The sequence below is a fragment of the Syngnathus acus genome, chromosome 16 (genome assembly GCF_901709675.1).
Source record: "Syngnathus acus chromosome 16, fSynAcu1.2, whole genome shotgun sequence".
In the NCBI taxonomy this organism is placed as follows: domain Eukaryota; kingdom Metazoa; phylum Chordata; class Actinopteri; order Syngnathiformes; family Syngnathidae; genus Syngnathus; species Syngnathus acus.
Window position 1 is genome coordinate 13,241,304 of NC_051101.1, and position 27,088 is coordinate 13,268,391.

The 27,088-nt window shown below is 45.7% G+C and overlaps 4 protein-coding genes and 1 long non-coding RNA gene across 5 annotated transcripts in view; 3 read left to right on the forward strand and 2 right to left on the reverse strand.

Moving 5' to 3' along the window:
- ctss2.1 (cathepsin S, ortholog2, tandem duplicate 1) overlaps positions 1–11,298 on the forward strand; it is a 28,401-nt gene extending 17,103 nt beyond the window's left edge. Inside the window, exon 9 of the mRNA XM_037273029.1 lies at positions 11,154–11,298. The gene's annotated coding sequence lies outside the window, so the exon portion shown is untranslated. The remainder of the gene's footprint in view (positions 1–11,153) is intronic.
- Positions 8,063–24,068, reverse strand: LOC119135465. The gene is made up of 3 exons (XR_005100563.1): positions 23,506–24,068; positions 23,398–23,404; positions 8,063–8,075 (listed from the first exon to the last, which is right to left on the reverse strand). It is a non-coding gene; the product is annotated as an uncharacterized LOC119135465 (long non-coding RNA).
- On the reverse strand, positions 11,186–14,705 carry hormad1 (HORMA domain containing 1). Its single transcript, XM_037273026.1, has 16 exons — positions 14,639–14,705; positions 14,371–14,434; positions 14,005–14,149; positions 13,856–13,919; positions 13,736–13,772; positions 13,598–13,618; positions 13,492–13,518; positions 13,349–13,416; positions 13,121–13,269; positions 12,878–13,035; positions 12,735–12,803; positions 12,580–12,637; positions 12,272–12,321; positions 11,947–12,033; positions 11,512–11,568; positions 11,186–11,395 (listed from the first exon to the last, which is right to left on the reverse strand). The coding sequence occupies exons 2-16, from the start codon at positions 14,401–14,403 to the stop codon at positions 11,315–11,317; spliced, it is 1,104 nt and encodes a 367-aa protein (XP_037128921.1). The 5' UTR covers positions 14,404–14,434; positions 14,639–14,705; the 3' UTR covers positions 11,186–11,314.
- On the forward strand, positions 15,092–18,701 carry ensab (endosulfine alpha b). Its single transcript, XM_037273035.1, has 3 exons — positions 15,092–15,312; positions 16,580–16,702; positions 16,796–18,701. The coding sequence occupies exons 1-3, from the start codon at positions 15,256–15,258 to the stop codon at positions 16,964–16,966; spliced, it is 351 nt and encodes a 116-aa protein (XP_037128930.1). The 5' UTR covers positions 15,092–15,255; the 3' UTR covers positions 16,967–18,701.
- Positions 20,452–22,826, forward strand: mcl1b (MCL1 apoptosis regulator, BCL2 family member b). Its single transcript, XM_037273031.1, has 3 exons — positions 20,452–21,040; positions 21,616–21,866; positions 22,005–22,826. Exons 1-3 carry the CDS (start codon positions 20,587–20,589, stop codon positions 22,119–22,121), a joined length of 822 nt encoding a protein of 273 aa, XP_037128926.1. The 5' UTR covers positions 20,452–20,586; the 3' UTR covers positions 22,122–22,826.
- Positions 24,069–27,088: the final 3,020 nt, after the last annotated feature.

Consider the following 27,088-nt stretch of genomic DNA (forward strand, 5'->3'; position numbering starts at 1 on the left):
GAATCTTTGGCATGTTTTTCTAGATGGAAAGGAGAACCTCCTGATTCTTACTTTGAATCGTTTTGGGGAATTTAATACAATGTTTGTTGCTGTGACAGATACGGAAGTGAAATTGGACTTCCCGCTGGTTGTGGAAGGTCGGGAATGACAACTTGCACCTGAAATGAAATAACATTTTCTCGGGATGATTGCTCCTTTTAAGGAGGTCCTACAGTTGGTCCAGCTTGAGAATTTCACCAGATGAGAATCATTTTGCATTTGCGGAAGGCTTGAGAATTTGGAGCTATCCTCAGAAGACTAACAATATTTGTTTTGGGATTCTTGTCAAGACACACTCAGGTCCTCTTCCGCTTCATTCATCTCCGGAATCTCAGTTCCTGGTTGATGCGCAAGGTCTTTCCCGTTCAGACCCCGAGGCCCCGGCCATGCTTCCGAGTCGCAGGGGAGGAGAATATTTAAGAGCGGCAACGGCGGCGGCCTCGCTTAGGGGCAAAAAAAAGACAGAAACATCAGTGGCGCTACCAAAGCTATCATCCTCCTTCACCCCTCAACATTTTATTAATAGACTGAAAAGTTCTCCCTCTCCTCGGGATATGAAGCTCCCTCACATGAGAAGCATGGCACGGGATGAAGGCGGATGGAGCAGTGAGGTGGCCCAACTGGAGCTGCCGGTGACCCTTCGCAATCCCCCCCCCCCCCTCCACCTCCCTCGCTGTGCCTTCTGGTAAGTTGGCTGGCAGTGTACAGTGGGATGTGTAGATCTTTTTACATTCATCTCCCTCTTTACACCCCCCCCCCCCCCCCCCCCCCCCCACCCTCCTCTTCTTCTGGATCATTTTTCAGCGGCGGCCGAGCGATCGATCGATATGTAGAAGAGCGAGCGTCGTGCTGGCTGGCTGGCGCTATCATGTATCACTGTGGAATACGGCCTATAGATTATGGACACTTCATGTTTACAGAATTATTCTTTTGTTCTGGGGTCTTGACAGTACTCTGGAGGGGAGAAAATAAAAAGTTTGCATTTTGTATGTTAGCGGCTAACAATAGCGGCGACAGTAAAAATGACTAACTCTTTTTAGTCAGTAAAAAGAAAACAAATGTGACTTTGAATTCGTATTTTTTGGACTCTTTTATACAAAACCAATTTTAATAGCTAGCTGAAAACATGCTAAATTAAATTAGCTAGGAACTTTTAATCAATCAAAACCGTAACTGCTGTGTCATCCACCACCGAGGAAAATAAAAGAAAATATTTTTGAAAGTACCGTTTTCAAACGGAGGGATTAAAATGATGTCATGTGAAAAAAAAATACTTAAGTACGTGGAGAAATGAAGTATTTTTACTTTTGTTACCTCTGGCCAGCGCCGATCAATAGTTCATATAAACTGGCTCTGGATAACCACCGTAAACATTTGCAGTTTCTTTCAAGGAGCACTCAGCACACTCTGTCCATAAAAGCTTCACACTTTTATTTGGCCGTAATGGCGGGAGAGCAGGTAAAAAGATGGCGGCGCTCCGCTCTGCTCTGCATGTCGGCAGGCGGGCGGAATCCCAAAGGGGTCCGGATGGAGAATGACCAGTGCCCCCTCCTGACCCCGAGCGCCGCTGTCACCCTCCATCACCCCGCTCTCCATCTCGGACGGTGCGGTCACCTAGCAACCGGGGCCAGGGTTCGCCGCTCGCGGACCAGAGGCTATTGGGAAATCAATCGATACGCCTCGGCCCGAGTGAGCGAGCTGGCCGGCGCCGCCCCTCCTTCAATCCTCCACACCCTCCCCCCACCTCAGCAAGCCTTGTTACTCCCAAATGAAGACGATGCAGTTTTCCACACGTATGCGCATTCATCCTCTCTCCCTCCACCTGATGCTGTCGGCGCTAGCTCTTAATGCGCTAGCATGACTAGCATTGCTAGCGTGAGAATAGTTTTGCTCTGAGGATGATGGGGAAAAAAATGCTTTTGGCCTTGTGAGGATGGATCGGAAATTATAGTTGATGAGTCGGTACTACTGATTCTGGAGGCCTTGCGCGGATTAGATGGATCTGGCAACACATGACGTCAAAGGTGAAATCTGATTGGACGAAAAAAAAAGCGAGCGAAAAGGTCCTGACCGCTCACTCCTGATATAAATAAAGCAGAGGTCCGCTGTTCCCGGACAAGAACAGGCTGATGTATCTTTCCCGACAGCGGTCCAGCTGATTTTGGATCAGGAGGTAGCGGTCCTGCAATTAATCAAATTTCACGCCAGCTTTTTCTTTCATGAGGACCGAATCGAATCGCTGACTAGCCGCTTTCTCATTTCTGGAATTCTCAGCACATTCGAGTACTTTGGTGCAATAACTCTGACCCCCCCCCCCCCCGCAGCAGATCATCCGGGTCGGATGGTTCCGCTTGTGTTTCTGAAACTCGGGAGTCGGTGAGCCATGACTTGGAGGTCCGCAAAATCATTTGCAAAGCTCTGTTATGATTAGGACGTATCGTGACAGAAATTCCGGGGCCTTCCAGAAAGTAGAGGCGAGGGCTAGAGATACAAAATGGACCTTAGGACATATTAGGAATATCGAAACATGATTTTGAAGACACCCCTACTCTTAAAAATACTTGAGAAATATATATAACAAAAATAATAAAATAAATAATAATTACAATAATAAAATAATAAAAATATATTAATAATAAAATATATAAATACTTAAAAATACTCTTAAAATCAGCACCCTCAACTAGAGGAGGATGGGTCAGTGCCATCACTTTAAAACAGAAGGCAGGTGGAGAAGAGGGTGATGATGAAAGGACGGGGGAAGGACAGAGGAAGACGAAGAGGAGGAGGAGCAAAGCAGTGGCAACAAACCAGTGCTAATCTCTTCTTCGATCAGAGCCCATCAGAGTGGACAGCAGCTAAGAGCTCAAAGAGGGCCTGCTGCTCCATCTGGACATTTACAAACAACCTTTAAGGGCCTTGCTTGGAACATCTGACTGCTCCCAGATCCCAATCTCTGCTACTGTGTCTATTTCCCCAAATCTCAACCACCTTTTTGAAAAATCTACTTTGCTGTCAGCACAAGAGCAAAAACAGCATCTGGAATGGCTTCAACGGACAATCGTTCATTTCATTACAGGCAACCAAATGAAGTTCCACAGCTTATCTTCACGTTAATGTCATCATGTCAAAGATAATGTCATTCGGAAGAAATCTTCGATAGTCTCTTGACATTTGAGGAGAAAATTCAACATGGGGGTCATTTTGATGGCAGACAGCTGCAGTGGCCCCACCTTGAGATGGGCCCACTAAGAAGATGACGCTGGCTGGCTGGCTCTCTTTAGGAGGGCCCCCAGATGGTCATCCAGCACGTGGCTGAAGCTGGATTTGCCAAGTGACCTCCTCCCAACTCCCAGCTGGAAACTGTGGCCAGGTCACTGATCTCTGAGCCTCTCGTGACCCCCGCTGACCCCCCTCCTCCAAGCCACCACTAAACTTCTCCTTTTTAGGACCAGCTGCCATCGTAGTGGTAGACCCACCAAGGGAGTGTCCAGCTGCCCTCTCGGAGTCCGCTGGCCTTTCACTGGACACCAGAGACCCCGAGGGGGTGGGGCATAGAGTAAAAAGGATGGGCTGGACCCCTACAAAAAATAAGAACGTTTGAGGGAGGGGGGGGGGGCACAGAGGCGTGACATTGACACGCACGACAGAAAAGAAGCTTTTAACCGTAAAAGTGGAACAGCCGCCTCTGGAAATCGGAGGCGACAGTAAATGCGCGTGTCCCTCATTGTCCTCTTTACATGACCAGAGCAAGGAGGCGGGACCAAACTGAAACCAGAGAGCAGAGGGAGGGGAACCAGTTGTACAGTCGGATGACTTGGCATGAGGGGAAAATGGAGAGGGGTGGGGTGGGGGTATTTGGGGGGGTTGTTTGTACGCTTGTGCCTGGCTGGAACTCGGTTGCTCACCGAGAGAAGAAGCTTCTGGGTCGGCTTGCCTGGAGTCAAGTCGATAAATCAATAGGACACACGTCACTGCAGGCCTAGAGAAGCCACATGAAACTGTCATTGATCGGCATAAGGGGGGGAGGGAGGGAGGGAGGGGGGGAGAGAAGAGGGGGTGTCGGTGGGGGAGGCAAGCCAGGAGCCCAGGGGTCATCTATCTAATCTCTTACTATTGCATCTCCTGCTCTTCTTCCTCCCCCCTGACCAACGAGGTGGACCAGGAGTCAAAGGCCGGGGTTCTGGCCGGGGTTCTGTTCTCTTCAGAACACCCACAGCTGATTGGGTTCCGTTGCTATGCATCGTGACTCCGCCCAGTGATCAATACGATGCGTGTCGGACCGGGCGCAGCACTTTTGAGCTCGCTGATTTGTTTGTCTGTTCAACCTTGACCTGGTCGGTGTCTTTGGACCTGGCTGTTCCACTTCTTGAGACACGTACACACACTCGCGGACACGCGCACAGCGGGCTAATTGCCGCCGCATTGATCACGCTTACTCGACCTCAAAATTGGGGTCAAGCACAAAAGAGTCAGGAAGCAACTGCTGATTTCACACCGTCATCTCTGCAACGGCCAACCAATGGCCCGGCATTCCCCGTTTGGGCTCCGGCGCCATCTTTTCAATGACTCGCCTATTAACGTTGTGTAATTTGTGTCATTGTGGAAGTGGACTTTTTTGCCTGACACGTTCATTAGCGCAATAGGTGCTCCGAGCGGACAGGTGCAGGATACATGGCAACCCTCTGTCTTTCCCCGGTGGGGTTGCCATGGAAACGGCTGATAGAGTAGGCTTATCGATCGCCGCGTCCACCCCGACCCACAATCCCCCCCCACCCTCGCTCCCCGACCCGACTTTTTTTCCGCGGTGATGGGCGTGGATCAATAGTCTGTATATTGTATGCTCCTCTCGCCATGGGAGGAGGAAGGGGGGGGGGGGCGAAAAAGGATTGTAAAAATTGCAAGTGATCGTATTTAACGCGGACAAAAGCAGATAGGAACACAAGTGACTTGTGTATAAAAAAAAAAGAAAAAAAAGCCTGATTATGGAGGAAAGGACGATGTGGCCGAATGAGCCAAAATGAAATTTTTGGCAGCGTTGTCACACCACGTTTGCTCCTTTCATGCCCAAACGGGGCATCCATTGATATGGTCATCGCAATTAGCCATCAGAGAGGGTCAATTCACCTCTCTGAGAAGGTGGGGGCGGGGGGTTGCTGTTGCAGACCTGGGGGAGCTCGTTTAAATCTCGCCCGAGGGTTCCCTCAAGCAAGGGGGTCACGGTTGAAGTCGGCCAAGGTGGGCTCCGCTAGTCCAGGTGTTTCTGTCGCCCCGAGGCACGGTCATCACGATTCCGAGAGAGAGGCGCCCATGAAAGGGTGGCGGACACAAAGGCTTTTGAAGACGTGTGGAGAAATTAGCCCGTCAGCTCAGCCATGGTCAACAACCTTGGAAGACACGCCCACCTTTTGCCATAAGCACCCTGCAGCCCCCGCCCCTCCCCTCCAGAACAGCTTGATCCCGAAGCTCACAAGTCATCCTGCCCGTTTTCTATCTTCTTTTACATCTTAAAAAATACAAACATTATAAAAAAGTAAAACAAATGACTCCCTGAGAAAATATTATTTTAACTTCACCTGAAGTAAACAACCTATTAACGCTGCTAAATTTATCCAAAAAAATGAATACAATATATATAAAAACATAACAAATGCATATTTTCATTGAGAATTGTTTTACTTCATATAACATGGCTGTCCGATGTCTGTATTTCTGCATCAAACACTTTGTGAGTCCACTCTTCGAGGAGTGTAAATACAATTTCTTGTCATCACACCGGCGAAGTAAGATTAGCCGCAAGTGTGCTAACGAGAAGGGAAAAAAGCACATCGTCTTCGCTGCACTTAGCCTCACAATACGTCCAAGCTGTGCATTTCTCTCCAAGTACACACACAGCATATTCTATACAATCTCTCTCTCACACACACACACACACAGTCAATATGTTTGGTGTTGACGGGGAGGAATGTGCCCCGAGGCTCCCATATAAAATTAGCAGACCATTCCCATGTTGGCTCCCTTTCATGCCCCCGTTCGCAAAGCGCACCAACGCCAACTGTATCAATAATTCAGCCACAATTTAGCCCAAGCGGGGCCCACATGTTCCAGGTCAGTTGCAACACGCGCTGTCGCCTTTCTGGTCAAACTGTCTCCACACTGACATCTTGCTTTTCTAGATCTGCAAACTGACAGCTGGCCTCCCGTATGCTGAGTGGAATGAAGATGATTTTGTCATCATTGTATTATTATTGTATTGTGTTTTGGCTACATAAGTGCGTTGAGCTGAGTTAGCACGTTAGCGACACGTAAACTCAAGGGATGTCCGTTGGTGCTGTAATTGCAGCCAACCCATTTTAGAAAGACAAACATTAAATCTGAGTTGGAATCCACAGGACCTCAACCACATAAAAATGGTTTTAGCATTTGCGTGAGAAGAATGAAGTAGAACCCAATGGCAACTCTGAGAAAAACTGACCATACCTGGAGTTCAGCAAGGTTCCACTTTGGAACCCTTTGACTTCTACATTTTGGGGCCTTAGCCTAAATTATTTTTGAGTGAGGACTTGAGGTTGACAAGCAGTACTTGACAATGGGTCTCCTTCATTCAGGATTCCTCCTCGGAATCCTCATAGCCTCCAACATGTCTTTGGGGGGGGATTGAACGGCTCCCCCCACGCAACCAACAACAGGGCACGTCTTCAAGGAGCTTTGGGCTGCTAATCTGCTTGGCTGTAGCTGAGATGGAAATGTGTGGCGTGTGTGTGTGTGTGTGTGTGTGTGTGTGTGTGTGTGTGTGTGTGTGTGTGTGTGTGTGTGTGTGTGTGTGTGTGTGTGTGTGTGTGTGTGTGTGTGTGTGTGTGTGTGTGTGTGTGTGTGTGTGTGTGTGTGTGTGTGTGTGTGTGTGTGTTTGAGCGGTTGTATGCACTTGCCCCTCGGCCACACAAAAAGGCCTGGAGACAGCCGAATGCTGCAAGGGCAAGGAAGTCAACCTCTGAAGGCCAAATGCGGCGAATGCGAAAGTTTGTCCTGAGGCCCGAGGTGCTTCATCATGTGGTCCAAACAGACCTGCTGTGCATGAAATATACATCCAGCAGCGGCGGGGATGTACACACACAGACACGCACACATGCGATGGTTTATGCTGGATTCAAATTCTGAATCTCTGAACCGTGACCGACCCGCAAACCACTTGTCCACCGTGCTGACCAAGAAGCTCATATTTCCCACAAAAACAAAAGAAGACAAATTGTCATCAGATTGTGCCTGTAAAAACTCATGTAGGGTAATGCGATCATCCAAATACAATATGGGGGACAAAGTATCATTAGACAGCATTTTGCCGTCCACCTAGCAGCGTATCGATACCAAACCACAGGAGGTATCATCGCCATTGATTATGTGTCTAATTCTGTTGGATAAAAGGCGGACGAGAGTCGCTCCGGGCGGGATGAAATAGCAAATCAGATACAAATAAAACGCGACGCAGTTGCTGGGATGAGTTGCTCGGAATGATTACGCCAGAAGAAGACAAATACGTCCAAATGAAGGAGACTGTCCAAAGAAAAAGTTGCAGTAGTGGCAGTAGTAATGGCAGCAATAATTTCTTTGGCCAATTTTGGTGGGTTTTCTTCAGACATGTTCACGTCGGCCATTTAGGGGGATCAATAATAGGTCGTAGAAGAAGTCCGAACAGGTTAAGTGTTCCTCGCAGAGCAATGTGTGCTAAAAAAAAAAAAGGACATAAAGCGCAAAAATGATTTAATGCTTTCGGGACCTGGCCGTGCTCGTTCGGCTCCTAATGAGCGGTTGTTGCGATTGGCTTGCAAAAGCATGTCGGAGCGTCAATAATTCATCGATAATTTCATTTCAAAAGATGGATACAAACTTGAATGATTATGGCCTGTGAGGTACTTTGAATTCACTTACCCTTCCGCCCTGATCTTAACGCAGCAAAGCCGAAAAAATACGATGACACCATTCTCAACTCAAATATTAAGCTAGCGAGTTAGCTTAAATATGCAATGTGTCATTTTACCCTTGAGAGCCAATAGAAACCTCCATCGCGCTTATTTTGATGAATTATTCACTATGCGTCAAAATATAAAGTGAATTCAGCTTACACACTGCTCGTATCTCAAATTTCTGCTCTCGTCAAAGCAAGAACTCGAGTTCTTCATCATCCGTAATGTTCCTGATTACAGCATGTCGATAACGCGGCGAGGAGTTAAATGAGTCGGTCGGCTCGGCGAAGGCCCCGGCGCCGCTACCTTTCAAGGTCAGCGCCGACACGACGGATGATTCCCGGTCTTGCGTCAAGGTCAAGCGTGACCCTATTTAGAACAACTCCGTAAAGGTTATTTTGATTGACAAAAAAAAGATAAATAAAACAAAAACTGTTATGAAATGGGATTTTGTAGTGAATCTCTTCCCAAATTTATCTGGAATAAGTTCACGTAGCAGACAAACGCGGTCCGGCCGGACTTGTTTGTCACAGCTTCACGTGAGGACACAGCAGAGGTCCATTGATTTTGGTCTCTCTGGGGAGCAGAAGGCTTTCCGTGCGTATGGTCGGGCCCGCGTGGTGTCCGGCTCAATGCGGCGCCTCGGGGGCCGCTGTGACAAACGCGCCGTGACCGAGGCGCAAACGCACAAGGCGGCCTTTTGTGAGCCTCGGCACGTGGCGGGACGCTTTTAGGACTTCAAATTTGAAACTCAAAGATAAATGTCATTCTTCACGATAAATGCCACAAAAGAGGTCAACTATGTTTTTAAACTCAGTTTGAACCTTCAAGGTTCATATTTGAGACTTGAAGCCCACACCCTCCGACACGTGGCGAGAGGATACACTCCACTCCGAGTCAGTTAGCGCCTCATGCCGATCGTCACGGACAATGGGGCAAGGGCAAGTTTGTCCCGCCCCTTTGCTCCCCCCCCCCCAAGGGAGACACGAGCCGGGGGCAGGCCGCTCTAATGGCCCAAGCGTGACATTTAAACCCCTGCCCTGCGGTAGTTTCAGGGGGGCTTTAGTGGAAAGAGGGAGCAGTGAACATAGAGAAAGGAAAAAAAAAAAGTGTATGAGGCAAGGCTCACCCTGCACACGCGTGCCCCCCCCCCCAACCCCCCTTCGGTTGTGAGCTAGCGGGGGCCCCTATTGTTAGCGGCCTGTCCCCGAAGAAAAGCCCTTTTGCGGAGCAAACAATTCAGCTGTCCACTCGGATCACAATGGAGGCTCATCCCGTGGCTTTTGAGCATCTGCTCGGACCTGCCGACCAGCGTTCGTACTCGCACCTCGGCACGCTAAGTCCCGAGTTTGCCTGCCCACCACCACCTGCTCTCTGCATGGCCGCCTTTGAGGGTTCCCGTTTGCGATCAATAGCGCTGATGAGGACAAACGGACAGATTTTTTGGGGGGAATGTTTGCATCCGAGAAGCCAACTGTATGAGCTGAGCGTGACGCTTGTGTGAAGAACAAGAAACAGGCAGGAGTTGTCTCCGAGGGCCTCTGTCTCAAAGCCTCTTGCATTGCCCACTATCGCCCCCTGGTGGAGGGACACAATCAAGGCAGTCCACCATTCAAAAAAATAGATTTGCAAAGTAGCCAATTCCAATTGACAGGAATGCTGATATTTTTTACCTTCATGTACTTTATATTTAAATCAAATATCATTTATGTAGCTCTACTGAAGCATATTTAGACCACCTATTGTGTATTAGAACATTTTTCCAGGAGTGCTTTAGCAGATTTTCCGGTGCGCCCACTCGAGCGGGGGTGCGCTAATCAGCTCGCAAACATTTGCTGCCCTTCTGGTAATGTCAGAGGGGTCATAGTTCTTGAGCTGGATGTCCACTGCATTGCTGCCGCCACCCCCCGAGCCCCCCCCCCCCTCCTCGGGGGCCCACGGGCCCTCCAGGCACAATCACAGAAGCTGCCTTTAATCTCCGCTGAGCCTGGACTGAGTCGAGCTGGCTGTCCATCAGGCCTTGACCGCACGCCGGCCGCCCGGACCGCCGCTATTGACCGAGACGCGCGGCGCCGCGCTCTGATTGGTCAACTGCCGTGTTTGCGCAGCTGATTGATCGGCCTGCGCTGCCCGTTGAACGTGTGTCCCTGAATTCCATTTCAGAATTCATTTGTGGGCAGCGGTTGTGTGTCGAAATGAAATGTGTGAGTGAAGGATTGTGGGTGAGGACGGGCTATTGTTGGACCGCATAGGAAAAGTACAAGACGGCGTTAAAAGTTGCTCGTATTTACATCGTGTGGGAGTGCCGCGTGATCTCCCGTTTGGCTTTTACGTTTATGGATTTTTATGTATGTTTTATATTCGTGTGTTGTTCCCGTGCACGTCGCTGTTGTAAAACTGGACTTTCCCCGTGGCGGTTCTCATAAAGTCTTATTCCAGGAGGGGTTGTATCGCATTTCAGCCTCTCACAAAGATGTGCAACTATTTCTTGGCTCTATCACGCCCTCTGCTTTCTGCCTGTCGTCTTAATAACGTTGCGCACGCGCCGCCGAGAGACAATAAAATAAACGCAGCGCTCCACACAATGCCGTAAGCGGCCATTTGATGGAGTCCCCCACCCCCAGACAGCGAAGGGGCTGCTGCTTGGATATGCATCACAAAGGCTTCCTGCGGTATTGATCGACAGCGGGTTTGGCCAGTCTATCGGCAAATGTTCCTCTCTCCGGGAAAAACAATAGGAGATTAAAAACGCACAGCTCGGCCGCGGAGGAGCTCAAAGGTCACTTGTCCTCGCGTATAATCCACTTTCACTTAACGGCTTCATTTTCAGTACTCGGCATGCAAATGCTGCTTGTTTGGTGACTTTAGTGCTCGCTGACTGGTGGGAGTGCAAAATGAAGAGATGGGTTGTGATCGGACGCGAGTAAAGAAATAGCTTAGCTTGCGAAGAATGATGGACTGAATTGTAGCGATACACTTTTTAGTTTAACTGATTTTTTGGGGGGCTGAAACATCTCGCACAATTCTTGCTGTGTGAGCAAAAATGGTGTTGACAACGTTGACATCATCTACCAACGACAGTAACAGCAGTCAGTAAAAACAATTTGAACTTGTCATTTATGGCAATGCTGACTTGCAGAAGTCAAACTTGCGTCGACAACATTTCAAATGGTACAATAACAGACAGTGAGAACCTCACAAATACAACAACCAAAAGAAAAGAAAACTCTTCCAACTGCTAACGCGACAAAGTTCACGTGCGGTATTTTAAAATACCTCACAGGTGAGTAAATGTGGGAAAAAAAGAGACGAGCTTACACGTTCTTTTTGGACTCGCTGAACTTGCGTTTCTTCAGAGGTACCTCCTGACTGTTGGGGATGTTGTACTGGCGAACCTGATGGGAGAAGATTTGAACATGTGAGCTGACAGGCAGCGATAACACAAGTGAGGTTTTTTAAGAGCGTGCCACGCACGCACGCACGCGTGTTGTTAAGAATGTGTCCTGCTTACCATATTTTTCTTGACAGGTGCTTGCTTCCTTGTGCTCATCGTTGCCTTTCTCTGTTGCTGACAGAAACATGCGGCACCGGGTTAGGATCACTATAAATGACTTTACGAAAGGTCTTGCACGTCGAAATCTTGATCGACAGTCTTATGTCATCGGAAGAAACCACCCTGTCGTGGCTTTTGCATTCTATTTTTGTACAGAAACCTTCTTGTCTTCCGCACATTTGTTTGTGCCTTTAATTCTTGAGACAGAAAATATTTTGACTTACCTTTGAGGTCTTCTGCTTTAATTCTTACACACAATTTCTGAGGAGCCTTCATTTAAAATTCTTACTCCTAAAACGATATGCTCTTTTTTCCTCTTTGGCAAAAAAGTTTCTCTTTTTCTTTTTTATTGCGATTACTAGCGCAAATGAGCGAATGCAAGGATACACTAACCATGGTGTGTTGAATGACGCGTCCGCTCCTGGTGGTCATTGTGGACGTCTCCATGTCAGATGTTCTCTTCAGCACAACAGTCTCCATCTGAGAAGAACACTTCTTCTTACCGCCACTTTTGAATCCTACAATTGTGCATTTTTGTAGCTGCTTTTCATTCCCACTTTATGACGTATTTTTTAAATCTCATGTTGTGTCACTGCTGAGTTTAAGGTTTGAAATGTCCCACCCCCCTTTGATGAACTGATCTCGTATTTCTTGTCAAGCATCCTTTCATGAACAACAGTGTATGCGGTCGTGATGACAATGACGATGTCACGCTCACCCTTTCAACCTCACAAGTGTTCTCATGGCAGGTCAGCTCAATCTCTTGTGCTGATGAAAAGGGGAAAAAACATAAACCAGTGTGAAGTCTTCTTTTTTTTTTTTTTTGCAACTTCCAAGGGAGCTGGTTGTTTTGGGGGCTAAATTTCATCCATTTTTGACACTTGCAAAAATGAGTGTATTCTTCGGGCATGACAACAGGATAGAACAATAATGTCATAATAATAATAACAATAAAAACAGTCGGAGGGCTTTATGACCGCCTGTTGCTTTGGCCCTAATTAATAAGAAACACTAACAAGATTTTACCTTCATGGTCTATTTTGTCGTTTCGGGGCGTGTTGTCCACATGTTCACTGAGAGACTCCTACAGGTGGTGAGATTAGCAAACATACGATGTCATTTTTCGTTGACAGCAAGAGGCAAAATGGCCGCCCACTAAGAGTGCCTGAGTAAAAAGTCACCTGTGACAGGCTCCCGTCACGTTTTAGCCGAAGGCACCATCTGTTTCTCTTTCTTGTGCTCTCCTCCACCTGTGGGCAGGAAGCACCAGATGTTACTGTCGGTCCCGGGCGGTGTGTGAACCGCTCTGGTTCCCAGCACTCACCGGCTCCAGCCTGTGTCTCTCGGTGACCATGTCCAACTTGAGCGAGTGGAAGGGCGTGGCCACCTCGCCCATCGTCAGACTCACCGGCTCCCGCTCAAACACCAGCATGTTGTCATCGGCATCCTTGAAGCCCGGTGGCTGGTAGTCCTGCGGCGTAACTGAGCGCGCGGCGTTCCGATCAGAATTTAAAGGAGAGATCCATGCTAATTGCGAAGATAATCTAAAAGAACCGGAGCCATTTACCATCATCATAGTAGGTCAGCGTCATATTCAGGAAAGCTTTGTTGGGCAGAGGGCCGAGGTTCTGCAGAAGCAGGTAGAGCTTCCTCACCAGCAGCATGCTGGCCTTCTTTGTGTTGCCAAAAGACACGGCAAGATCCTTGTTTTCATTGCTGATGGGAAAAGAGCTAGAATGAGCAGACAGACAGGTGAGGTTGATTTTGGGTCATGTTGCTCTTCCAAAAAAAACACCTGGCAAAGTCCAACTGAGCCCCTTCTGTGTTGTACTGAATCCTGAATTGATAAAACTCGGTCACGTTCTGAAAAAGGAGACATGTCAGATGCGTTACAATCCTGTCAAGTGGTCAACGTCGTTTGTTGTGCCATCACCTTACCTGAGGGTTGTCGGGCTCTGACGAAACCTGCAAACGTGCCGGAAGTTGACGTAAAATCGCCATTGACATGACTTAATAATTTCACCGTCACAAAAAACAAACTTACTGTGATAATGACGGTCTGCAGCTGGAGGGGAAAACAAATGAGATTTGGTATGATGCAAAATGTTAAAATGTGAACCAATTTAATTTCCATAATTATGTGACAAAAGCCAAAGGATGAATATTGTTGAATGTGTCTTACATATTTCATCTGAATGGCATCAAAGCATCCCATAATCCTTTGGAGGGGAGCAGAAAGAGTCGTGAGCAGAGACATTCCGACATGCCTCTTGTTTGTAAGTGGAAAAATGCGGACATTTACCATTTGACAAGCTGACAGGCGCCGGGACAACTCCGTTCCTCTCTGAGGATCATCACTCTCTGATCTGTGGGAAGAAACTTGTTGATATAGACTGAAACTAAACACTTAATGAAACATTCATCGTTTTATTGCACCTTCTATTGACCGACCTTCAAAATATTTGATCCCGTAGGCTCCCTCAGGGAAAAGTCCTCGGAGGTACATGATGCCCGACACGCCTATGGCCAAAAGATTTTTGATGACAGTGATAGACTGCTGCTCGGACACAACCTGATTGGGCATCAAGTGAGTGTTCTGCGGAACAAACACACACTTGTTTATTCACACAGAACCAACAGTGTGTATACAATACCCATATAGCTTTTATTATTCAATGGCATATAGATGTTATTATTTAATGGCTTCTTCTTAATAAACAAAAAAGCATCACATTTATGATTGATTATAGATTTGGTTAAGTTACATCATTTAAACACATAACTGTTAAACATGAAGTCATTATTGATTACATTTACCTTAGATGTCCTTATTTGTTGTACACATGTCATATTTTCAGCAAAACAGAACGTAAACAGAGATCTGGGGGAAAGAAACAAGATTTAATGAACAAACAGATTAGCTCATTACGTTGGTTTAGCAAATTGAGCTAACACATGAGCTAACTAGTTACAACAGTAAACCGTTCTAAAACTCATTCAGCACTTGTGTATTTAGCTAATAAAATTGGACCCCCAAAATATTACGAATATTAAAACGATTAATACGACGAAGGATGAACTTTACCTGGAGAAAAAGTTCTATTTGAAAATGGTTTTGACTCTGTGAGGAAACCGCAAAACACAACGGCAAATGTAACGTTTGATTGACAGGTAGCAAAAATTAACAAGTAGCCAATCAAGCAAGAGGGGCGTTGCTTTCTTCAGATACTGCAAGATAATGACACTTAAAAATCACCCTCTCCCGTCATTACATTTTATTTGATGCGTTCATGAAATAGATAAGAACAATTTGTAATTCAAAGTGAATATCCATGATAGATTTTTGACATTCAAATCACATTTTGTTAAAGTGTTTAGCTGTTGAAGCAGCGTTGCGGAGGCGTCGCTTACAGATGTCAATGTCGCTAACCGATTGGACAAAAAGATGGTCGCCATTGTTGTCCGGGCAAGTGACGCTTTACCATTGGCTACTGTATGTGTCACTCACAGGTACGACACGCCCCTAAGAGTGATGTCATTTCTGAGCACGCCATTTTTGTTGGGGAGCAGTTCTGTCTCAGAAAGCGAGGATTAGATTGTGTACAGGTACGTCGAACTGAAGGTAGCTTTTATATATTTTTTTAAAAGCTTTTTGGCTTTTCTGGCCACCGGACCACCCGCTCGTCCCGCCACACTCACAGAATGTCGTCAGAGAACCTGGACTCGGACACTCAGCTGGACTACGAGGACGAAAAACAGGTGGGTTTGTGGTTGCTATCTATCTGTTGTGGGCTAACTTATCGCGTGCTAGGCTAGCCAGAAGAAGGCTGACGTCAAACTAGCATAAACTTGTGTGACATCGGTGTCATAATAAGTGCTCCGTGTTGTTCAAACTGTGCTCATGTAACTACATGAAATGCTGTTTGTCCTGCTCCAAAGAGCTTCGTGCTTTTGCTGCGGCAACAGCATTGGCTGGTCTCGTGTAATTGACTGGGGAGCTGAAGCTAGTCAGGCCTCTTTGGGTCCTCTTGGATGAGTACTCACAGGTTGTCTTAAAAGTTGTTTTTCTAAATGAAAAGCTCAGTGTTGCTTCACGAGCCTCAAGCGTCAACTGCTGACCTACGTCGACAAAACAATGGAAATGGGAGAGATAAAAAGTGAATGTCATGCTGGTGACGTCTTATTATTGACAATGAATCCAATGCAAAAGCAGTTTGAGCATCAATGCAACATCGCTGAGATCCAGTTTAACGTTCATGCACTAGTAGGACTACTTTTTGTAGAATAACCTTCTACATGTGTGACATGTTTGTCTATATCTGTAGACTGTGCTTTTAGTGTTGTCATCTGCAGGCTGCTAGAGCATGTCACTAGTTACTAGTGTGTATTTGACCTTTGTCCTACTAGTGACTAGTAGGACACAGGTCACAATTCGTGCACAGTTTTCCCTCACTAGTAGCATGTGGTTGTCCTACTAGTGTGCAGAAAATCAGTTAGGTCCAGAAGTATCCGGACAGTCTTTTTCTTTTGCTTTCTTTCTCTTTGCAGTGTGACCTACTTGGTTTCAAACAGCTAAACACCACATTGTATATGCTAAAATAATAGAGCAAAATCTCTTCCAGATCTAGGTGTGTCCCGCTGGCCCCAGGTGACTAGCGGCGCTTAAAACCCGTCGCTTATCAGACTTGTTTGTCTTGTGCGACGGCTGCTTAAACCATTCGTTTTGTTCACTAAAACCATGGTTGCATTATAAACTGGAAAACAGTGTCAAGTAGGTCAATGCGGCTTAAGACGTACTATAAACAGTACACGGGGCCGTCACACACAACAGAAACTTTGTCGTTATCATATGTGACAACATATGTGATGATGACATCACCGCCTTATCATTTCATTGCGTCACCCAATGAGAATTGATAAGGCCTGGTTCCGGTCCCGTCTGGATCTGCTGTTTGCGAGAAGTCTCCCCGTTTCCTCCGTGTTGACAGAAACGTGCGTTGATAAGGATGCCAACTTGTTCCCACAGGACTCCCAGGAGAAGAACGCCAACCCGGTGAAGGCCGAGGAGGCCAAGCTGAAGGCCAAGTATCCCGGTCTGGGTCAGCGGCCCGGCGGCTCCGACTTCCTCATGAAGCGGCTGCAGAAAGGGGTATGACGCATCGCTTGCGTAACACAGATGTGTCTTTCCATGCTCATTTTATTGGAAAGTGCTAATATGGCCGACTTCTCTCTCGCCGCACAGCAAAAGTACTTTGACTCGGGCGACTACAACATGGCCAAAGCCAAGATGAAGAACAAGCAGCTTCCCGTGGCAGGGCCCGACAAGAACCTGGTGACCGGCGACCACATCCCCACGCCGCAAGACCTGCCGCAGAGGAAGTCGTCCTTGGTGACCAGCAAGCTCGCCGGCTAGCCTTCGCCATCGCACCTGGAGAACCCCCCCACCCACCCCCCTCCCAGCCTCACCTGTACCCCCACCCATGTCGTCCACCCCCCCCTACTTCCCTTGTCATCCGCAGGCAACATCCAGGCAGACTTGTTGTGTGACATGCTAGTTTGTGGGGTGGAAGGAGGCGTCGTCCTCTTCTGTCCTCTCCTGAGCACAGCGCCCCCTACTGTGCACAGCGCTCCACCTCTTTGTCTTGGCCGTCCGTGTTCCAAGATGGTTGCCATCGGCAGGTGTGTGGCTTGGCCGGGGACATTGTGCACTTTTGTATTTTGGTGATTGATGTGCGTCGGCGACTGAGGAGCCCACCTTCACGCTCCAGGATGCGGTGCGGGGTTCGAACGTGCGCACGTCCTTACTTGCTCGTATACCAAATTTGCGATGCGATGGGAGTTCACGTTGCTTTACTTGTTGTTCCCTCGGAAAAACACGCTGCATGATTGTATCCGACGAGAAATCCTAACAGGAGGGGCGGGGGACCATCTTCACTTTTTTTTTTTTTGTCTTTTGCTGTCCGGACAATCCACAGCGCCTTCCGGTCGCTGAACTTTATCTGACTTCTGCTTTTTGCGAGCAAGCACCGTTGCACTGGCCGCATGCTCTTCGCAGTCGTGCTCACACAGGCATGCCTTTGTGCAGTTCAAGTTGTGCGCTTTGAGCAGGAAATTGCGCTGCAGAGTGGCAGGAAGAGTGTGGGTTCTTTTTTTTTTTTTAATCCATCCTGACAGACTTTCTCTCTTGGAGACACTGGTGGCCAATCGTGCTTGTGTGCTTCATCACTTTGGTTACAGCAACATCCACACATCTTGAAATAACACATGAAATATCATTGGGCTCCAGTAAACAACTCTGTTAATATTTCAGATTTCGTACGGGAAGCCAATTGAGAATTTATTTGATCTCCTCGATGTCCATCTTAGTACACGCTTGAGCCACACTAGTTAGACAAGTCAGCACAATGGCAGACTTTTTTTTAACTACCAGTATCGATTTGAATCGGAAAATAATTTACAATTTTAAATGAATCAAATTGTTACGTTTTAAAATGTACTGTCCTCGAATCGCACCACAGCCCATATAAGCGGGATCCCATATTGCTTCTTTGAATTGAATTCACTTGTGTCCTAGGCATTACCTACAATAATTGCAATATTATAGATAATATTATCGACATGTCTTTGAAAATCACAATGTCCCTTCACCGCTGTGATGTTTGTTAAAACGGCAAAAGAGGATACTGGATATTGAGGATTTCGAATAAAAGCTCCAACTACTTTCCATAATCTGTAGCGTGTCCGTAACCTGATAAGAAACAAGGTTGGCTTCTTTTTCTAAAAGTAGGCCGTGGCGTTCCCGCGGGGATTCGCTCACACGCCTACTCTGAGCAGAATCCATAGACGTGTCGTGACGCATCGGAGACGCCTCAAGCATGTCAGAGCGCTTTGCGTCTCTGACAAAGCTTGACTTAAAATGTGCTCGACGATGAGGGCGAAGGAAGGCACGTTGTATTTGGAAAGCCGTTTGAGCAGTTATGCAAATATTTGGCTCAATGTTACCAGTACACTCTTGTTTGTTTCTAGCTAGCTAGCATCACTTCATCGGTTATCAGGCCATACATATCAAATCAAAACACGGCAATACCGCCACCTAGAAAGTTCTGTTGGTCTTGAATGTTACAGACAAGTCTCTTTTCAATGCCCTCGTTTTGAAAAACGTACGTTACGACTATATACGTCATTGGGAGTAAACAGTCGGAATCCAGTTGACCAACAGAAAGGAGTCCAATTATGTCACTATTAGTACTAGTAGCACACAGTTGTCAACTAGTACACAGTTTTGCCTCAATAGTAACACATCCTACTCGTGCCCAGAGAAAATTGCAAGATGGCTATCAAGGCTATCAAATCCATGTTAAAACGGCTCCCCGTACAAAGTCAGCCTGCTCGTTTCTCTATCTTTGTGTGAATATGTAAATAGACTCGTGTGAATGTGCGCACGTATGTATGTGATTCAACGGCACCTCAGCTATTAGAAGAGGCTGCATCGTGTCGAAATGCAGCCGATTCAGGCAAATTTGCCAATTTGCTCTGCGGCGCCGTCGCCTCTCTGAAACATGTGGAATTGACCTCAACGCCAACTTAACATCTCGCTGTTGCGTTGAAGAGAAATTGCGGGCGATGAGCGGCAACGACGAGGTCGCCTTTAAGTCGCGGGGCCGAATGTAAACGTGACGGCCAACGAGCATCACCTTCATCTCAGTTTTTGTGCTCTCCTCTCCTCTCACAAGTATATACAGTATATATATATTTCACCCTGGCCTGGCATCGCTGCAGGGAAACCAGAGGCCTCCATGCGTGAAGGACAAACATATTACTTAAAAAAAAAAAGAAAGGGTTTACATGACAGGAGAACTTGTGGGTAACACTGGAAGAAGAACTTCTTCACAGAGTGCTCGGAATGTTGATTTTTGGTGGGGAATCGCAGAGAGAGGTTTTTTTTTTTGCCAGTATTTGAAATAAAATTTTACATTTATAAATCGACTTGGTTTTTGTTCACATCACTTGACATAAATTCAAATATATTTACGGTGCTAAATTACTTATGGAACAAGTTAAGAACACAAAACTAATCTAACATGCATTACTTTGTTTTTAAACTTAACGAATTAATTAATTTATTTTACATAAAGTACATGTACAGTGGGGATTTTAAAAAAATCAATAGATGCTTCTCCATTCATGACCTATAACCTGCACATTTCTTTCTAGACTTCTCGAGAAGGTAAAAATGAACTGAGATCATGTGATAGTTGTTGCCACTATCAACCACTGGGGGGAAGCAAAACCTAATTTCCAAAGTGTTAGTCACTAACCGCAGACGGGAAAAATGAATGGAATGTTTTTATTTGCAAAAAGGGAACAGTCCGTCCTGTGCTGTCTTTAGTTTAGTCACGTTGCCATGACAAAGCCCAGTGTTGTCCAAAAAACATATGTAAAGATTCTACTGTAACACATTAAGATTTTTTTTTTGTTTTTTTATTGAATCATTGCACAAATAGTATCAAGTACGGACGGGACAGTACATTTTAAAAAGGTCCGAAAGTGTATAAATGTCTAGTGTCAAATGTAATGCAAATTGAAAAAATAGAAGAAAAAGATTGATTGTACAGAATGTGTTCGACAGGAGTTTTATTTCAAGTACGTATGACTTTTTTTGTCCCAAACAGCCTAAATTTAATGCCCAAAATCAATCATTCAATAGCTCACAACTTTACTGTAAATTACAGTACACTATAAACTAACAGAGAAAAAATTCCATGAATGTTGTTAATTTGTCTTAGTATGAATCATCAAAAGAGTCAAAGTATGTACATTCAGTTCTTCTTCTTCTTCTTTTTTTTTTAAACTGACGTCACAATGACGCAGCCACGTGTTTATATAAAGCCCATTGGCTCACTCCACCTTCTGCCTTTCGACATCAAGGCAGATATGGCAGAGTAACTCGAAGTAATACTAGCTTTTGTTCAACTAGGTTACTTTTACCCCGCACTTAACGCGAGAAACCAAGAAGAAAAAGCAACCCTCAAGATGAATATGATGCAGACCACGAGACGCGTTATGAGTTACATGTTTCCACAAAATGGAGTCGTGGACGGCTCGGTGCACTGCGGCTCTCCCCCCGTTGCCACTGCTGCTGCGGCGACCTTGGACCCAGTAAACGGCAACAGCGCGGCCGCTAAGCAGCGACCGAGCGCCCTAGAATTAGTCTCTAAGGGCACCTTAGCCACCATGAACCTCCACAACCACAGCAGCGACGTGGAAGGCAGCGACGGTTCACCGCCGGATACGCCGGACTCCCAGGAGCCTCCCAACGGCAACTACCGCGAAGACGCGATGGACTCCGAGACCAAGACCCTCATTAGCCGCTTCCTTACAGACTTTACCGGCCTGTCGAAGGCTCGTTGGAACGAAAGCAAGGCGCATTCTACCATGAAAAGAGTCGTGGCGAGCGTTTTGGAAAAGCACAAGTACAAATACAATGGTGAGTGGCTGTTTGTTTTTCTGGCTTTTTGGGCGTACGTTTAGTACGTGATGTGAGTCAGTTACTCGGTCGCCATTTTTTCCACACAACCAGGAAATGTCTACGTGCCTTCTTCTCTAACGTATTGTTTTCCAACGTGGGATTGAGTCTCAAATTTGACTTCCTAATCATTTGAATAGCATTCAAAGGCAACGAACATTGTTTACACATCACTTTTAGTAGCTTGTTCCAACCAAGCATCAAGTACAAAGTCACTCAAAAAGGCAAGAATGAAAAGAGCACACTTCCAGAAATAAATGTAAGTGGGGGAAAAAAAATACAATCTTGTAAACTAGACTTTGTATTTACTAAAGGTGTTGTCGACAAACATTTAAATGTCCCTCTGAGGCTTATGGGTGAGACATAGTTCTACAAGTGAGCAGTTTTAACTTGAAGGCAAAAAGCACTACAATAAGGTAACTGGGCTTTTTTTTTTTTAAATTTGCCCTTTTATTTACTCAAGGTAGCATGACCTGAATATTTCAGTGAATTTCCCTGAAGCACATTTGTGTTAACCAGACTTTTCCCCCCTCAAGGTATCGTCAACAAATTGTCTCTGGACGACCGAGGGGACGATGTGGGTTTTGTCAGTGAGGTGGCCAAGAGCCTGTTTTCGGACGGAACCACCAACTGGGGTCGTGTGGCCAGCCTGGTGGCCTTTGGGGCCGCCGTGTCCCAGTACCTGAAGGAAAAGGGCCAGGCCCACTGTGTGGAGGCCGTGGCCGAGGAGATCTCTTCGTATCTGCTGTCGCACCAGCGCAACTGGCTGGTGAATAACAACTCTTGGGTAAGTTAGTGAGTCATGGCTGACTGTAAAGCGATTGTGTAACACGGCAAAGTCGACGTGTCAAGCAGCCTGTGCACTCCACAAGCAGCGAGTGTAATTTTTTTTTTCCTTTTTTTTTTTTTTTCTTTTGCTCTTCAGGATGGCTTTGTAGAATTCTTCCGGGAAGCCGATCCTGAGTCAACAATGAGGAACACTTTAATGGCATTTGCTGGAGTGGCTGGCATCGGTGCCACATTGGCCCTGTTGATCAGGTGAATTTGTTGGACTCTTAAAAGACTGTTTTTGAAACAACATTGATGCTGGAACATGTACAAGCAACGTCCACGTTCCCCTTGGACACGAAAAGATGGAAATTAAGTCGCCGTTTATGACAGCTGAGCGGTCCGACCTACGATTTAGTGTTTTCTCCGACGCGTCCCAACGGGTTGACTTCGTCCAGCAATTAGCAAATATTTAATTTACAAAGAAATTTATTTTTTCTAATAGATGTAAAATATATTTCACGCAAACTTTTGATTTTGTGCTTGTTTTTTTTTTTGGATTGAGTTAAATTTGCGGGTTGAAGACGTTTTAACTGCACCCATAGTTGTAAGAATTTGTAGCAGAAAGCACCCGCCACATCTTCCGTGCACGGCAAAACGACGATGAAACTCATAAGTCTCATTCCGGAACAATCCAGCATTGTGAGTGGAGCTCGGAACATTTGCATCGGTGTCGCTCGGCGGTTCCCCTCACGTCAGATCAGCGCCAAGAACCGAAGCACAGCAGAACTTTGGGAAGTACGGTGCCCTGGAAACTTTTGAGTCTCGCGCAAGAACATTGTTAAGGACTGAGTTCAAAGAGCGTTAACAAAAACAAAATCTTGAAGACGATGGGTCTTGGGCAATGGCGCTGGCACGTGTTCACCTGTAAGCCATCAGGAGAATGTGGAGGTGGAAAAGTTGGTTTAGTTAATAAAAACAAAAAGGAACATAAAATGCTTTTGTTGATTCTGTCTTTCTGTTTGAGGACTTTTTGTAAATGAAGAAGTTAAGTTTTTTTTTGTTTTGTTTTTGCCCACAAACCACTTCCGCTCTACTTCCCATTTATCACCACAGCACAGTTTCTTAGAAATAACACTCCCCCGCCCGCCCGCACCCCATATCCGTCAGAATTATATAACGGCTCCATTAGACACGACAATGCGGCCAATATATCTGCCCAGGAGCGTCGTCGTGTTTGTTCAAATCCTCACGGTTGTCCAGGGTTGCAACCCAAGCACACTTAGGAGAAGGAAGTCTGTGTTCTCCATGGTGATGATCAGTGATGTCGGCTGCCGTGCAGCAGCCTGAAGGGAATTAATTGGGGGGGGGGGGGGGGGGGGCAACTTAACAGAAATGTTTGCGACACCTGGGAGCAAAATTAATGTCAGTTTGAAGCTCTGGCAATGACCTTGATTGGTTTAAATATGAATCCTTGAGTTACCCTTGGATTCCTAATTAAAGCAGCGTCCTCATTAACGTAAAAACATTTCGTCAGCCACCAAGGCAACATAAATACTTGTTTGACATAGATTGTAAGATATAAACAAATCCCGAGACGTCTTACGTTTGCCGTGCATCCCGAGGCGATTATCTGTCATCATTTATGAAGAGTCTACAATCTTGTGATCCTTTGACTTAATTTCCAAAGACTTATCCTGAGACTTTTTGAAAAAAAATGTTGGTATTGTTTAATTATTGTCAGCTGTTTAACTTAACTTGGGCATGGTTAACAATAATCTTGTGATACTTTGACATTTCGAGATTTGACATTAACAAGTTTGCCAGACTTGGACATACTTTGCGAGACTATGACGTATCCTGTGACACTTCGATTTTGTTCTATTTTAAGACGACAACATACCTTTAGAAAATGTAAAATTTCCTACATTGTGACATTGTGTTAGACTTTTGACATCTTGCGAGATGTCAAAAATTCCCCCGAGACTTTCGCAAGACTTGGACAATCTCAATCTTGTGACCAATCATTGATGCTTCCTTATCTCCCCTTTAACGTAGGCTGTGGTAGTCAGTGGAAACCGGAAGTGACTCATATCAATACCGTGCGTGGTATTAAAGTACTTCTGTAGAAAAAACGTCTCCATCTCAGACGAGACCGTCTGAACAAGGAGACTTTGGAGTGACGACATTCCACAGCTTCCATGACGTATCTCTGAAATGCACAAATGACAATGATTACCCTGACGGCAACTTCTTCCTTGTTGTAACCGGCCTTAAGCTGTTCTACGTTGAGGATGTTAGCGAGACTCCGCAACCAAATAAAAATTTGCCTTTGCCAATGATTCCTCATGTACCGTTCTATACACAATTCATTGAAATGAATACCAGAGACATTTTGGTGTGGAAGGCAAAGTTTGAGAAGTCGCGGCTATGCAGCTAAATTTGCCATTTTTCTTGGAATTGTATGAAAGAGGTTACCAAGATAAATTACAAGTGAATTATTTGTCAATTCCTCATTTAGTTTCTTTAATTCTTAAGTGTTGAGCTCCTAAAAGATTGCTACGCTAGCTAGCGTAAGCTAGCATTTTGGCAGCGGTCCATTGTTTACCATTGATTCTAAGACACCGCATTGTATTATTTGTAATGAAGGTATCAAAAATAAAAATTCTTTTAACTTCTGGTGGCTAGCAGTTACTGAGAAAAAAAAAATGCTTTACAGTCGAGAGCGCCAAACAGGAAGTGTTGCTCAAGCCGCATTGCAGTGCTGGGAGCGTTTGCAGGCGCGGTCGCTTTGGAAACAATCGAGCGCATAGTTCACATTGTCGTTCCGTGGGCGGTGTAGCCCGATTGTCATCAGGTTCAAACTCGTTCTTTTACTTTCGAGCTGAGTATTAACTTCCAAAGTCTGTATACAGCATAACTTAGTCTCTTCTCCCTGAGGCTGGTAGGCAACACAAAAACAAAACGACCAAGTGAGTGCTGGTAGCTCGAAAAACTAGTTATGGCGCTTATGGTATTTTGAATTTGTTTCAAAATCAAACTAAAATACATGATTATTTTTCTGTATAGGTGCAATGAGTGAGTCATCATTGTCTTTCCATTGGTTGAAGTTATTTGCTACTTTTCAAGCTGCATTGCGGGCACCAAATGGAAGGATTTCCTAAACTCTATCAGGTACTATCAAATGCATAGAAAGTGATTTCCAAAACACCCCGAGTGGTTTTCTTTGTAGAATGTAATCCGCCCCAAGTCAACAGAAAAAAGAATGGCTGTGTTCTGACATGTGATCCCGCAGTTTCCCATGCAAACCGGTCTGCTGCAGTTTGAACTTTTGGTAATACGAGCCGTGAGGATCGGCTTCCTGGCCCCGCCATGTGCATCGGGCGCTCGCTGGCGACAGGCTGCCCCCACCCTCTTCTCTTTTTAAAAAAACAAAAAAAACAACCTTCGATTCCAGGAAATGGGCCGTGGCATAAGTTTATCTTTAACCCGACCACTCAGCTGCTCATACTGAGAACTTTGATGCGTCAGCTCGGAACTGCGAGAGCCTGAGCGTGTCGATAAAGACGATAAAAGTCGGCCCTAGCATGGACGGACGACTGCGAGAGAAAGAAAAAGCCTGCTTGTACTCAGCAGTAAAATGACACATTGTTTACACAACAACTAAATGGAGTTGAGAAACGTTTCACACGTATGCATTCACACAGACTTGTGAAAACGGGTTAAAAAAAAAAACCAGGAGGATGGATTACGAGCACCCTATTCCGCTTTACTGCTAAAAAAATGTCAATTCCGACGTGTTGCTGCTTGTCACTTCCCTTTTACTGCAGTGCGGCCTTTAGTCATGTTTGTTTCACTTGTTTGTCACTGAAGGCTCACATGGAGCATAAACGTAAATTTAGTGACGCTTTAAATAGTCGCTTAAGAAAGTCCTGGATGAAGGCTCTTGTTTCTCACGCTGATCCAACTGCTATGTCACGTCATGAAGTCATCTTAAAAAAATTTCGGGTGATTTCTTTAGCTTGGGAGGTGGAGTTAAGGACAATGATGTTTCCTAATAGGCTCTTAAAATAGAATATTGAAAATAATTCCTTATGTCGTAACGATTGGCCGTGAACAAGAATATTAATTAACAGCCACTTTTTGTGTTAAAAAGCCAAACTAGGGTTAAGAAATGAAAAAGTGAGGGCAGGGAAAGAGTTGTGGGTGTTTCTGTTGCGTGGTTATGTAATCTTGGAATGTGGATCGTTCCCATGCAAGCTGTCGCCGGGAACACTGTGTTCCGGAAAGGAAGAAAACACAGCGCCTGACCTCACCATGGGTCACCCGTCTTTGTTTACATCCGCTCCAGAACTGTTGCCATTGCCGCAATTGATTGCCAGGACTTTCCCAGTAAGAAGTTTGCAAAGAAAGCGAAGCATGAGAAAAAAGTATGCACAAGCGTCAGAATTCGTTTTTGCTTTGTTCCTGCTTGGCTGGTTGGATGAACATTTGGATGAGAATGCGGAGAGGTGACATCTTTGTTTAATCGGAGGCTCGTCAATCATCTCAAAAGTACACAAAGACAGCACTTCCTGCTCTTCCTGTCCTAGGTGGAAGTGTCTGAATAACTTGCACAATGGCCTTTGCTCGTTTTGATAATTATAATCCGTATATTTGGATACAATGCTTGCTTGTGAAATGGAGTTGGCTGCAAACTAGTCCTTGGTGCACCCCACTTTTGTCAACCGGGATAGACAGCGTGATGCTAAATTGTCCGTACATGCAATTGCTGAATGTTTGTATGTAAACTAATATTGGCTGAGAACCAGTCCAGGCCGCACCCCACTTCTTCTTTCCAAATAATGATAATAACGGCAACATCAATAATAGCTCTGAATGACTTGACTGTATCACGTTGCTGTTTTTGTTTAGGTGGACCACAAGGAAACATTTTGTCACCAACAAGAAATAACTTTTGGGTTTGTCTGTGAGGAAACGATTGCGGGCCAGAGTTTAAATATGTCCAGTTTGTTTTCTAAAAGGGGACAACCTGCCTCTGTCTGAGCTAGCAAACAACAGCAAAACTGTGTGCTGACTGGTTTCCCGTGGTCCACTCTGCGGGCGCCATTGGGCGGTCGCTGACATCTGTTTGGACTGGATCGACAATAACAAGTAAGCACGTCGCGATAAAGTCATACACGTTTTCTTCATCAACAGGTTATGAAGAATGCTGAAACCTAGCTTAGATGTTTCGAGCTA

Excerpts from the sequence above, each read along its gene's own strand:
- mcl1b (XM_037273031.1), top strand. The coding sequence starts at position 20,587 with ATGAATATGATGCAGACCACGAGACGCGTTATGAGTTACATGTTTCCA. Across the intron at positions 21,041-21,615 it reads GCACAAGTACAAATACAATG|GTATCGTCAACAAATTGTCT; the intron begins GTGAGTGGCTGT and ends TCCCCCCTCAAG. Across the intron at positions 21,867-22,004 it reads TGGTGAATAACAACTCTTGG|GATGGCTTTGTAGAATTCTT; the intron begins GTAAGTTAGTGA and ends TTTGCTCTTCAG.
- ensab (XM_037273035.1), top strand. The coding sequence starts at position 15,256 with ATGTCGTCAGAGAACCTGGACTCGGACACTCAGCTGGACTACGAGGAC. Across the intron at positions 15,313-16,579 it reads ACTACGAGGACGAAAAACAG|GACTCCCAGGAGAAGAACGC; the intron begins GTGGGTTTGTGG and ends TTGTTCCCACAG. Across the intron at positions 16,703-16,795 it reads TGAAGCGGCTGCAGAAAGGG|CAAAAGTACTTTGACTCGGG; the intron begins GTATGACGCATC and ends CTCGCCGCACAG.
- hormad1 (XM_037273026.1), bottom strand. The coding sequence starts at position 14,403 with ATGACATGTGTACAACAAATAAGGACATCTAAG. Across the intron at positions 14,150-14,370 it reads AACAAATAAGGACATCTAAG|AACACTCACTTGATGCCCAA; the intron begins GTAAATGTAATC and ends TTTGTTCCGCAG. Across the intron at positions 12,638-12,734 it reads GTGACGGGAGCCTGTCACAG|GAGTCTCTCAGTGAACATGT; the intron begins GTGACTTTTTAC and ends CACCACCTGTAG.